The 13,123-nt window shown below is 35.9% G+C and overlaps 1 protein-coding gene across 1 annotated transcript in view; it reads left to right on the top strand.

Moving 5' to 3' along the window:
* LOC129221466 (membrane-associated guanylate kinase, WW and PDZ domain-containing protein 1-like) overlaps positions 1-13,123 on the top strand; it is a 109,949-nt gene that overhangs the window by 73,105 nt on the left and 23,721 nt on the right. The window contains exons 9-15 of the mRNA XM_054855947.1: positions 2,409-2,618; positions 3,919-4,127; positions 6,007-6,222; positions 7,172-7,357; positions 8,156-8,231; positions 10,815-11,602; positions 13,051-13,053. Of these exons, the coding sequence (XP_054711922.1) occupies positions 2,409-2,618; positions 3,919-4,127; positions 6,007-6,222; positions 7,172-7,357; positions 8,156-8,231; positions 10,815-11,602; positions 13,051-13,053 (1,688 nt within the window). The remainder of the gene's footprint in view (positions 1-2,408; positions 2,619-3,918; positions 4,128-6,006; positions 6,223-7,171; positions 7,358-8,155; positions 8,232-10,814; positions 11,603-13,050; positions 13,054-13,123) is intronic.

Genomic DNA, 13,123 nt, shown 5'->3' with positions numbered 1-13,123 from the left:
ATTATTCTGACGGAAATACCTCCCGTAACAAATTTTACACTTCGATAGTTGAATTGGGTAAAAAAAAATTTGAGATCCGTATCCGCGGATCTTGACACTAATGATCCGGATCCGCGGATCTACTTTTTTAACGATCCGGCACATCACTAGTTATAACCACCCTGTACTTCAGCAGTGGTGCTGTAATCGAATAATTCAGTCTGACGTTATCGCAAGTGTCCACTCTTCATTTGGGCAACCCTCATATTGTCATACAGCAAGGAGCTCATGGATTTAGGGTTTGGAGAATTTCTTTGCAAAAATAAAAAAATAAGCAAAATTAAGGGACAAAGAGTTAAGTTACAAAATTTGTAACAAAATTTTAAAAAAATCAAAATTATTCTGCCCCAATTTATTTGCAGTTGCCGAGTGTGAGACATGAAATGAAACTTTTTTGTGCATATTTAAGTAAAATTGCTGTTTTGAAGCAATCTATTTTATCCAACTTACCACAGTAAACTATAGATGAAAAATACATAAATGGCTGTTCCTATGTACTACAATTTTGATTTTTGTACCAATAAGCTACGTAGATTTTTTTTTTTTTTTTTTGGAGCGGAAATGATGCAAGTAAGAGAATTATTTTTAGTATTATTTTTAATCTTGCTTATTGTTTTATTGAATAATTGGGAAAATAACGCTCTCTATCTCTTAGTTTGTTTCAGAAAATGCCTGGATTTTTTTTTTATGTACTGTTCAAGTACTGTTCAAGTTTGAGAACATTGAACAAAGAATAAATAAATTTTGCTCTTATATGTCAGAGAAAGAAGCAAAAAATATATAATTAAATAAAAATCTTTGCTGCAGGATATTAGCTTTCTTTTTCAAAATTTCTCAAAATAATATTTGAGTGTGATTTTTTCCTGATTTCTTTCCCCTTCTCATTTAACTAATGTTTGCAATATGAATAATAATAAATTGTCATATGCCTATCCTTATTATTTATCAATTAATATCCGTAAGAGGGTTATAACATGTTTTTTGATATATTTTAGCTATTTATGATCGATCTGTTTCTAAAATAATTTTGAAATTGTTTATTTTCCACTTTAGCCTTCCATGGTTAGTTATATCATAGATTAATTAGTTAGTTCATGGAATAGCTGGATAAAGTATGAAATTTTTCTGCTACTAAATATATTTTAGCTGACTTATCTAGTTACATCATGAAATACCTAGTTAGTCTATAAAATAACTGAAGTATAGGCTTTAACAGTAACACATAAATCCTCATATAAATAATGATATTTTTTGGTAATGTTCGACGTGCAGGGAAAGGTTTTATTGTGACGAGGCTGAACTTGATCCGGTAACTTAATTGTTTTACTGGTAAGAATGTCATTTCAGAGGAATGAAGAAACGAAAAAGCGATCAACTATGAACGCTATCTACTGGAGTTTAGGGTTAATCCACTGGAGTAAGGGTTAAAATTTCAACTACAAAAATATCATCAAACAGGCAATGGCTTTGTTCAAATGTAGAAGCAATTTTCACCCATCATACCTTGACAGGCGACTTCCTAGTGTAAAAATAATCTGGAATAATCTCTTTCTGTAATTCATAACATATTATAAAGTGTCCGTGTAGCAGGGTTGGCAAAAACCCGGGTTTTTTTAAAAAAAGCCCATGGACCCAGGGTTTTTTTTTTTGGGTTTTTTAAATAAAACCCAAAAAAAACCCAACTGAAGTTGGGTTTTTTAAAAGAAATGTGGGTTTTTTTGTCTTTTTTTTTAGGGAAAATGTGCGATACTTATAGCATATTGTAGCGCAAGTATATGGACAAAGTGCAAAAATTGTCTTCGGGTAAAAAAAGCTGGGAAACTAGTTAAAATTCAGTGTTTTCACAAGAAAAGTATAAAAGACGAAAAAACCCACGAATGGTGAAGTTTCTGATTTTTCAATTTTCATTATTACCAACAGTTAGGGCAAAGTTACTTCTCGAGTGATAAAATCTATTGTTCGTTTTTAATTACTACATTTTTTTTTTTTTTTTGCATTTTACTTCATTGTACTTCATTTTGTTATGCAAAACTACTGTAGAACCTCAAGTAGTTTAAATCCCTTTTTACTGAATTCTAGCTTAATCAAAAAAATTTCTTTGAATTTTATGTTGGCTGTTTTTCTATTTTTGTGTACAGAGTGAGAAATATTAAACTTTTTCGTAAGATAATGAAAATACCAACCCTGCCGTGTAGTCATGAAAATGTTTTGTTATGAAATTTGCTTGATTGCGTTTTATGTTTGTGAGCAATGATATTATTTGTTCAATTTTTCTTAACTCTCAAAAAATATGTCCTTGCTGAATTGTTGCTTTTCTTTCATACCATGCAATTTATTTTTTGATCTTGACTCTTATCTTTTCCCAACAGTGCGTGGGCAAGGATATCATCCACCCTATGTCTTCACGAATAACCCCAACGAGTTGAGGGGCAGACCCCTGAGGACGAATCTGACCAAAGGACCCAGGGGATTCGGGTTCACCATCGTGGGAGGAGACGATGGAGAAGTGGAAGAATTCTTGCAGATTAAAGCTGTTGTTCCTCATGGACCTGCTTGGCAAGATGGAAAGCTCAAAACAGGTTTGAAGCCTCTTAACTTTATTTTGATAAACCAGTGGTGTAGCAGAGCTGCAAGGGTCAACCCCAGTGCTATCTTACTACAGTAGTTTGTAGTCACTGTGATGACCTCTTACCCCCCAAGTAATTAAATTCTGTCTCTGCCAGTGTGATAAACACATACAGTACATACAACACCTTATTTATAATGACCAACCTAGACCAAAGGCAATCCGAATATACGAGGCGTGTTTTTAAAGTAAGTTCCGTTTTTATATAAAAAAGGAACGAGTACAGATAGAGCTAAGTAATTTAGTGCACAAAAATCTACCACCCTTACGCTATTTTTCGACATTGCTCCCATGATTTTCCAAGCATTTGTCATAGCGTGGTACAGGTTTTTGTATACCTATTCGTACAAAGTTACTGCCCGTTTAGTCAACCATGAGGACTCTTTCAGGGCTTTGGCTGGGGCGTTTTTGAACATCCTCTGGTCTGCCCTCACCTCGCTCGCAGCATCTTTCATTTGTTTCGGCATCTAAAGTCTTTCTAAGATGGTCTGTGGCACAACAGCAATAATAAGCTCAGAGAACATGTTATCCCATGGCTGATTACACAGGCGGCAATTTTCTATGAATAGGTATACAAAAACCTGTACCACGCTATGACAAATGTTTGGAAAATCACGGGAGCAATGTCAAAAAATAGCGTAAGGATGGTAGATTTTTGTGCAATGAATTTCTTTGCTCTATCTGTACTCGTTCTTTTTTTATATCAAAACGGAACTTACTTTAAAAATACGCCTCGTACAATATCATTTATAATGCTTAATAAATTATTTTAAACTTCTTTTGAAGAGGTACATTCATTTTTCGTTCCTTACATAGCTGTATAAAGATCTTCATGTAGTTGTGGAATATTTTTATTTTAGGATTACAAGTGCTTCCTTTGTTTTAATAAAATTTTTATAATAAAATTATTTGTCATCAATTAATTTTTCTTATCAGAATAATAAAAATATTATTGTTCAATAATGTTTTAACAAAATTAAGTCGTTTATTGATATTAATAAGTAATGTTTTGAACTCGCATTTTATTTCAAAGTCAAACATATATATATATATTGTTTTAAATTGAATATGTTTTTCTAACTTCTGTTTTTTCGGTAATTTCACGGCATGCCTGCTGATGCAGGTAAATGTGGTTTTTAAAAAGTTCATGGATAAATAGAAATGCTTAAACATTTCAGAGTTATAATTGCAATTAAACCTAATTCTTCCTGTACATAATTTGAGAAATTAACGACCAACTTTAACCTTTTCAGGTGACGTTCTGGTTTCGATCAATGATGTTTGTGTGCTTGGCTCCACTCACCAAGAAGTGGTCAGCCTGTTTCAATCGATCCCCGTAGGCGAGTCTGTCGTCCTGGAGGTCAACCAAGGGTATCCGTTGCCTTTCGACCCCGACGATCCGAACACCGAGATCGTCACGACCAATGCCGTCAGTGAGGACATCTGTGGAAATTGCTCACAGGTAAAATTTTACATGAATGTGATTTGACTAATGAGTGCTAAATGAAATGCTTCAAGGGTGCAGATTATGTATATCCTCTATAACCCCCACCTTCATTATTATTCTTACTTTTTTACCTTTGTGAGTGCTTTCATGTACAGTAGTAGTCGAAATTGTGGTCAGTTTTGGATTTTTTTAAACTTTGTTTTACAGTTCCTGAGATTAGCGCGGTCAAACAAACAAACTCTTCAGCTTTATGTTACAGTAGAACCTCTCAATAAGGGACACTAATGGGACCAGACATTATGTCCCTTAAATAGAGGTGTCCCTTCTTTGGAGCTATTTTAGTTTATGCATGCAGTGTGTTAACTCAGTATAATTGTTTTAATGAACTTAAACTATTAACATTTTAGATTAAATACTTTTCATTTTTCGTACACAACTAAAGAAAATCCACACCAAGGGCGCCCATATGGGGGGGGGTTGAGCCCCCCCCCCCCATATGGGAATGAGAACTTCCTTGCTTTTAGTGCTTTTTTCTTTGAAAAATGTATAAAACTTTCTTTTCCAGCCATTAATGAATAAATTATTAAAAATGTCAAATTTTAATGTCTCTAATATGTGCTGAAATCGCTTTCCATGGGGAAAATATTCTGCTAAACCATGGGGGATATTTTTGAGCCCCCCCCCCCCCCTTTAAATTTTGCATATGGGCACCCTTGATTCACACATAATAATTTTTTTAAGTTTTTATTTCTTTAATTAAAATTTAGTCAAAAATTTGATGTGTCCAAAGTTATGCAGCATAAAGCAATTATTTTGAAGTAATTAAATACAGGAATTTGCTTCGTCATGTAATTTACATTTACAATGCAAGACATTGTGAATTATAATTAGTGTTCACATTTCAAGTTGTACATAAAAAACTAGTCAGTTTCTGTGCCCTCTCCTTTGGCGCTGAGCCTACTTGAGTAAAAATCGGGGTGGGCAAATCATGCATGTAACTTTCAGCAAGACTTATACGATAAATACTTGTTTTTTTAACATCTGTTAATGTTAAACTATCCTTGATTTTTTTTTTTTAGAGGAAAAGTGAAACTTGAATTATAGTAAATTCACTCTTTCTTATGCACTTGTACATATTTTTTTTGTAATTTGTTCCTCTGTGTCCCTTAAATATAACGTCCCTATTCAAAGGGTCTGGAACAGGGTTTAAGCTCGGTTCAAAAGTTCTTTAGCATAAAAGCTAAAATTAAGGAAAAAGTTTTAGCAAAATGCTAAAAAATGTTTACATTCTCATATCTTTCTAAATGCCTCTGTGTTTCATCTCCATTTTAAAATAATTGAAAATTTCTTCTATGATATCTTTAAAGCAATTAGTACAGCAGCGTTTTTTTAAGCATAAAATAAAAGTCTTGGATTATGCTTATCATTAAGAAAACATATGTTTGGTTTTTAGAAAATTGCACTCTCCTCCTCCTAATAATGCAGTTTTTGAGGGGAAATAATGCCGGATAAGACAAAGTATTGAACTTGATTGTAATTTAAGCATCTTTACTGAGATTTAAAGATTAAGTTGACTATCGCCATGCGTGCTTCCTGTCTTGGATTATAAGTTTCCTTTTTTTTTTAAATTAACTTATTTTTTAGTTGAGCAAAAAAGCGAAAGTGCTTTGCTTTACTTTCGCAATTGAGATAGTGTTTTCGCATTTTGCGAAAAATGCGATCGTAGCATAAACCCTGGTCTGGAACCAGAAAAAATGTCCCTTATTCAGAGGTGTCCCTTACTGGAGGTTCTACTGTGATAGTATAGATGGTCAGACTACCTATTTTTTGGTTTTTTGGTAGTCAATGGCTACCATCCAAGATTCCTAGTTCATAACTTCGGTTTCCCTTCCAGGACTCTGTGGACTCTGCCACCACCCGCTCTGCCAAATCCATGCCCGATCTCAGCAGCAGGAACTCCTTCCTGACCCAACGCCATGGATCCGCGGATCTCCTCAGCACCGGCTACGATCCGGCGCGACCGGAGAAGCCGGATTTCTTGTCCGTGGAGATAGTCAAGGGGAAGGCCGGATTCGGATTCACGATAGCGGACAGCGTCTACGGGCAAAAGGTACTTGAAATTTGTTGGCGAAAAATAGCTAACGAGCAGGGTTGGCAAGTTTTTGGGGGGGGCGGAAAAAACCATGGAAAAATCCATGGTTTTTACCGCCCGGCAAAAATAGGTTTTTGCCAAAGTGGCAAAAATAGATTTTGTGTTAACAACTTACGGACAGTTTTTTTTCCTTTTATATAAAAGTAAAAGCATGAAAAAATTTTGGTAAAAAGCTTTGCCATTTTCTGTAGAGTGAGCTAGTATCACTAAAAAGTAGAGTGAATATAGAATGCACATATTGATCAGCTTTTTTTTTTTCTTCTTTTTAAATTCTTCTCTTGGCTATATCCATTTTCCCAGTGAGAAAAAATGCATTATTTCTTTAGTGAGGAAAAGTTAATATTTTTCTATATTCAAGTAAATATTCTGTTATTAATTAAATAGCTTAAAAATATTAGTGGGATCAAAAAAAAAAAGTGATTTAAATAAACATTCTTTATTTTAGCATTGAAGGAATTGGCTCATTCTGAAAAAATTGTTTTAGCAAAGATTTGAAATCTTAAGTTTTGCAATCCCAACATTTGTTTTTTATTTATTTTTCACCTTAGAAGTAACATGGAGCGACATAATTAAAATATTAAAGTGCATTATTTATATTATATTGTCACTATTTCTTGATTAACACTATAATGCTACTTTATTTGCAATTAGGTTTTTGCCGTTTTTTCCATTTTTGCTGTTTTTTTCCATTTTTGCTGGTTTTTTTCCATTTTTGCCATGGTTTTTTCCACTATCCTGGCAAAAAACCCAACCCTGCTAACAAGAGATGGCTCTGACTTCTGTATGAAATGCATGAAAACTTAGTTTGATTTTTGAGAATCGAGTAGTCAAATCTTAGTCAATTTTATGTATTTCTGACTGATAAGCAAATTAGTTTCTCTGAATTTGGAGTGTTTTATTTTTCCAGGTGAAAAAAATTCTGGACCATAGTCGATGCCAGCACCTCCAAGAAGGAGATATACTGACAGAGATCAACGGTAGAAATATTCGGGGACTGCCCCACACCGAAGTGGTACAAATGCTCAAAGAATGCCCCACTGATGAAGCTGCTCATATATCGATTCAGAGAGGCCTCCTGCCTAGGGTAACAAAGGTGAGAATTTAGACTTGGGATAAGTAACACGTATAGTTACTTTGAAGAAACAAGTAACTTTTTTTCCAAAAAATGTCAACTCATTAAGACATCTGAAGGATCATGGAATGTGTAACTTTCCTTTGGACCAATTTTACAGTTCGATAAGCTAGGTTGAGTTAAGTGAAGAGGCTATAGATAAAAATTTACATAAATTATTGTATTTAATAATTTATTTCATTTGAAACCGCAGGTGTTTTATGAAAACAACTTCGAATACAAATTTTTAGTTTAAGTGATTGATTTAAACAGAAAATTATTTCTCAAGAATGCTTTTTTTTTTTTTGGGGGGGGGGGGGGGTACAGTAAGACCAAAAAATGTAGCAATTAAATAGTTGATAAATAAAATCTATTTTTATTAAAGTGAAGGTAACTGCAGTTTCTTTCACTTTGCCAAGTAAAGCCGCACAATGTTTGTAAACCCTTCACTATTCTGCTAAACTGAAGTTTAACTACCAGTGTGAAAGTAATCTCAGTTTTTATCCAAAGTTTGATAATTCTTGCTTTGCTGGGACTATTCCTGACTGACAATCCTTAACAAGGGTGATACTGCTGGCTGTTGGTGCCGTAGTGAACTGCTTGGTACTTTCTTGTAGCTCTGCCCAAGCTCCAACTAAGAGTCGTTAAACTCATAGGGATGAAGCTGAGTCTAAGAGGAGTTGAATGCTTATAAACTACAAACTTATGAGCATTTTATATTTGATGTTGATTTTTTTCTCCCCACCCTATAGCATAATGTGACCCTTTTTTTTTCAATAGATGAAGTCGTCCGACGATATTGGTGTTCGAAGAAGTGCAAGCAATAATTCTTATTCATATCAACATAGATCTATGGGTAGGTATTTTTCCAATTTTTTTTAAATGAGATTGGGCACTCATTTATGAGAATGTATTCAATGTTATCATGCGGATGAGATTAGCAATCTGTTAACCATAACTAGATTTAAACTTGGTTAAAACCCCTTCTAAGGCACCGAAGAATTTTTTTCTGAATGAAATGCATACTGTTTCAACAGAAATTGTTTATTAACTCCTTTGATGTATAAGAAATCTAAAAGTTTTCAGATGATTTGTAAAGAAAAAGAAGCAAACTGCCTTGAAAAGTATCGTGCAGGTTTTTCCAAAAATTTTCAAGTTTTGCAATGAATATCATTGTTTCATCCTCATAAATATAATAACGAATTCACTGATGGAGTAACACTCCTGACGTCACCAACAATGAAACTCGCGCCATAGCATGATCATTTCATATTATTTTTCGGTAATGTTTGACCTGCAGGAAAATGTTTTGTTTTGAACAGGCGTAACTGGATCTAGACTGTTTTACTGGCAAGACTGTCATTTTAGGAGAATGAAGAAGCAAAAAAAGGTTCAACAATAAATGGGTTCATCCTCTGGAAATAATGTTAAAATTTCAACTACAGTAAAACCTGTCTACAATGATACTATATCTTAATAGACATGTTATCGTTATAGACAGTTTGATGGTTCATGCTGACATTTTGCTGGGGCAAATAAAAAAAATTGTTACATACAGGTTATCGTTATAGACAGTATCGTCATACACGGGTTTCAATGCATATAAATATCACCAAACTGGCAATCGTTTCGTTCAAATGTAGAAGCATTTTCACCCGCCATGTCTTGATAGGGGATTTTCTAGTTTAGTTATAATTACAGTAAACTCTCGATTATCGGCAAATCGACCATTAATCAGGAACATGTATTTTCGCAGTAAAAAAAAGCAAATACAATGGCTGTTTCTTTCGTCGAAAAGAAAATTTACAATTATTTTTTGTAAATTTACACTTGGTTGTTTTTGTTTTTGTTGGAAAAAGCCATTTTTTGGTTCTTGGAGAGATTCGTAAAGAGCTTGACTGTATTTTAAATTGTTTAAAACTTACCTGCAAAATCAAACCTATCCGAGAAAAATAGATTCCCGGTCTTAAAAGACGTCAATTTATCCGGCGGGCGTATGTATGAAAACCCCAAGTGACTAAACACCCAACATGTCAATCACGTGTTTCGCCCATTGGCGGACGTGACATCAGGCCTCAAGAGTTGAGGATCTTTCTGCTGAAAGCAGTGAAGAAGATAATTTGAAATAGCAACAGTTAAAATAGTAACTGTGTTGAGTTGCTTTGAGAGGCAATAGATGCAAATTTTGATGACGTCACGTCATTGCATCGGGGAAACAGTGATAGTTTAAATAGAAAGTCAATCAATCAATCGCTCTCTTATGATTTGCTTCCGTTCTGCAGACGGTTTGTTTTGATATGAGCATGTGAGCTCTGGTTGATTTGTCCACGCAGGGGACGTGGAAGTTTGTTCAAGAAATGGGAAATTAAAGTTCGTTTTGCCTGCCTGAGGTGCAGGATAAGTTCTGAAACAGTACCCTATGTTTGGAAGGCGGTTTTATAGAATTAAAATTTAAAAGGAAAGAGTTGATGTATTGAAATAGGCTTAACAGGACCGGAGGACCGAAGCTGCTCATCCTAGGTTCCGAGCTGGTCGGACCGTACGGGTTCAGTGTAGGGTGAGGCATTTCTTCGAATGGTGAGGTGACCTCTAAGAGACTCTACTACTGAATGTTCTCCTGTTTGGCAAAGGAAACCAGGTAAATAATTTCCTGTACTGCATATGGTGAGGAGTCCTCTACTGTGGTATGGGTGTGCCTGGAATACAGTGACCATTGACAGAGGATGGTCTGTCGTCCACGAGTGGACGCGTGCTTCTTTTCAACTCAAAAGTTCATCCTATTGATGGATGTGGCCTTCATGTTTTGTGTGCCAAGTGCTTGTGAGTGGACTTACAAGGGTATGAAATTTTTCCAATAGTTTTTTTCTTGGAAATGTGGCATGCTGTTTAGGGTTGTTGATTGAGGACGTTTTAGAACTGAAATTTAGAGAAAACGAATAATGTGATATTTCTTGTTGATATATGTTGGGGGGAAATATATTTAATTTGTTTATGGGGATTTGATTTTATAAATGTTGAATGTTTGTTTTTCCTGTTTACACATATACATATTTTTTAAATAAAATGTTGTTTAAATTGAAATTCAGTTTCCATTGCTTCATTTCTCCCAAACTTACCATTCCACATCTGTTGGTCCTTTCCCGAGGGCCAACAGTTTTATTTATTTGTTTATTTTTCGTGCTTTTTCATCGTACATACACTTGTTCTTTGCTAAAGTTAAGTTCTGTGGTACAAAAATACAAACCATTTTTACTGTTTGAAGAAAGTATTATGCATCAATACTGCTACGTTTTTGCGGAAGAACAATTTTTATCTTATTTGTCCCTCATTTTAGCCTTTTTGCGATTTATCCGCGGCACTTGTGCCACCCAATTAAGCGGATAATTGGGAGTTTGCTGCCTGATGATATTTAATTAAAGGTATTTTTTAACCCCTTCAGATGGCTATCCGATCGCGTCCACCATGTACCGCAGCAAGACCCCCACGGCCGACCTCTACAGCTCTCGAGAGAAGGAGAACATCAGCGTGAACAGGCCCAAGACCCCCTTGGTGGACACCAGGCACTGGCCCAAGCCGGACAACGACGACCGATTCCCCCCCTCTTCGAGAACCAACGGATTCCTCCCCCAGCAGTCGAAAGACATCCGGGGGAACCCTCACGGCAACAATCATCCGTGGAAGACGGACCATCCGCCGAACCTGCGGACTGCCTACAGCGCCTCGCTGGACAAAACCAGCGTCAATCCCTCGTGGTACACCACCCTCGGGAAGCTGAGGGACACCTATTGGGCGGACGGCAGCCCGAAGTCCGCCACCGATTATCCGCCGGGCGAGTTTCGGTACGGCTACACTCAGGCGAAAGTTCCCCAAAGGACGCAGCACTACAGCGACTCTTACGACGACAACGTCTTCACCACGAATCCCGCGTGGCAGGGCAAAGCGCCCGACGGCGTCTCCAACAGGGACTGGAACTACGAGCACGGCGACGCCCCGTACCGCAGGACTAATTCCGTTCGTAGCGACGAGAGGTCGCTGGGTCATTCCCCCGGGGGGTCTCACTACGACAGTCTCGGCAGGAGACACCGGAGCGGCGCGTCTTTCGAGCACGAGCTCCCGTCGCCGGCGTCCGATCCGCGAGCGGATTTCGTGGAAATGACGGTGACCCTGCATCGGCAGGAGAGCGGCTTCGGATTCAGGATCGTGGGCGGGACGGAAGAAGGATCTCAGGTACTTTGTTACGAGCTCTTGGTTTTTTTTGGCGATAATGGCGTCGTTTCCTTCAGTCTAAAGCAGTACTTTTAGTCACTGCAATGGATAGAATGAGCAAAAAAAAAATAATAATGTGGACCCAGAAAAAACTTTCATTTTCCCCAACAGTTATTTTTTAATTCATTTTTTTTTAAACGTCCGATTTTTCAAACAAGGCGTGGTTTTGATGACGTCACAAATGATGTACTTTGGTGCATCTGTCTGCCGCAATTCCACGTTATGATAATCATGAAGCGAATTAAATAGTGCGTTCTACCCTTGCTGTCGACCCTATCGTTTCCAACACATGTGAGTAAAGAAGCAAATTAAATATTGTGGTCTGCGAATGGCATTTCATCATTTGTGATGTCATCAGCAGAAGCGTAAACATTGACAGCGCACTGATTAAACTTTTTTTTTTTTTTTCAAATACTAAACTTAGTCAAATTACTTAAAAAATGGTCAGATCCTAAGTTTTAAAGCATGCTCTTTCAGAAAAAAAAATACTTTTAAAATTTTGGAAACGACCCCATTGTTATTCTTTTTTTCAGCCTCGTAAAAGTGAATCTATTTTTAATGTGTGTTTTAAAATGTTATCTATATATTTTTGAATACCTTTGCTCAATATTTAGCACATACTTATCTCCCCATACCAATTATAATTCCTTTTTAGAGTTGGAATAGATGGATGGTCTTATGCCAGAGTGAACCATCATCCATAATGTTTATTTTTCAATGAGAAGATTCAAAGTTGGATTGATATTGAGAAGTACACATAAATCATATTTGTATTTTATAAACTAGGAATGCAGTGCTACCAAGTAATACTTGACATGTTTACATTAAATTAATTTAAGACAGAAAGCAACATTTGCCTCAAATTTACATGTTGAAATCAGAATGTTAAAATATCATAGTTCACTATGACATAATACCATCCTTGTGTTGTTACTAAACAAATAAGCAGTACCATTCACAATTTAAAAATTTAAAAACAATTTTGCTTTTTAGATTTGTTACAAAATTGTAGTGAAATTATCTAAGACAAAGTATGCAATCTTGCTAATTTTGTAATCAATGAAATCACTTTTTTAGCCCTCCAGTTAAAAATAGCATTACTTTTAAGATCATTCTAGCAGACCAGGATCATTTATTGTATTAATGGAAGGATGTACCGTCGAATGTATGTCTGTGAAACTACCCCATATCAAATTATCTACCTATTGAACTTTTTGCAAATATCCATGCTCATTATGAAGAAGATCTCAATATGGAAAAAATTTCTATACATCAAACATTTTTCAGTGCATGCTAGAAGATTTTATTCCTCTTTGACAGATTGTCCCATGAAAATTAAGATAGGGAACAACATAAAGTTAACTTTGGATCTCTACGAACCCCGAGAGGGTGTCCGAGAATGGATAAAGCAAGTGGTGGCATTTCATTCTGAAATTCCGGAGTTTCCAAAAATCATTTTAAAATCTTATTTCCGATCTGTCC

The sequence above is a fragment of the Uloborus diversus genome, chromosome 4 (assembly GCF_026930045.1).
Source record: "Uloborus diversus isolate 005 chromosome 4, Udiv.v.3.1, whole genome shotgun sequence".
Classification (NCBI taxonomy): domain Eukaryota; kingdom Metazoa; phylum Arthropoda; class Arachnida; order Araneae; family Uloboridae; genus Uloborus; species Uloborus diversus.
Note: the sequence above shows the minus strand (reverse complement) of the source record. Positions and strands in the feature narration are given on the sequence as shown.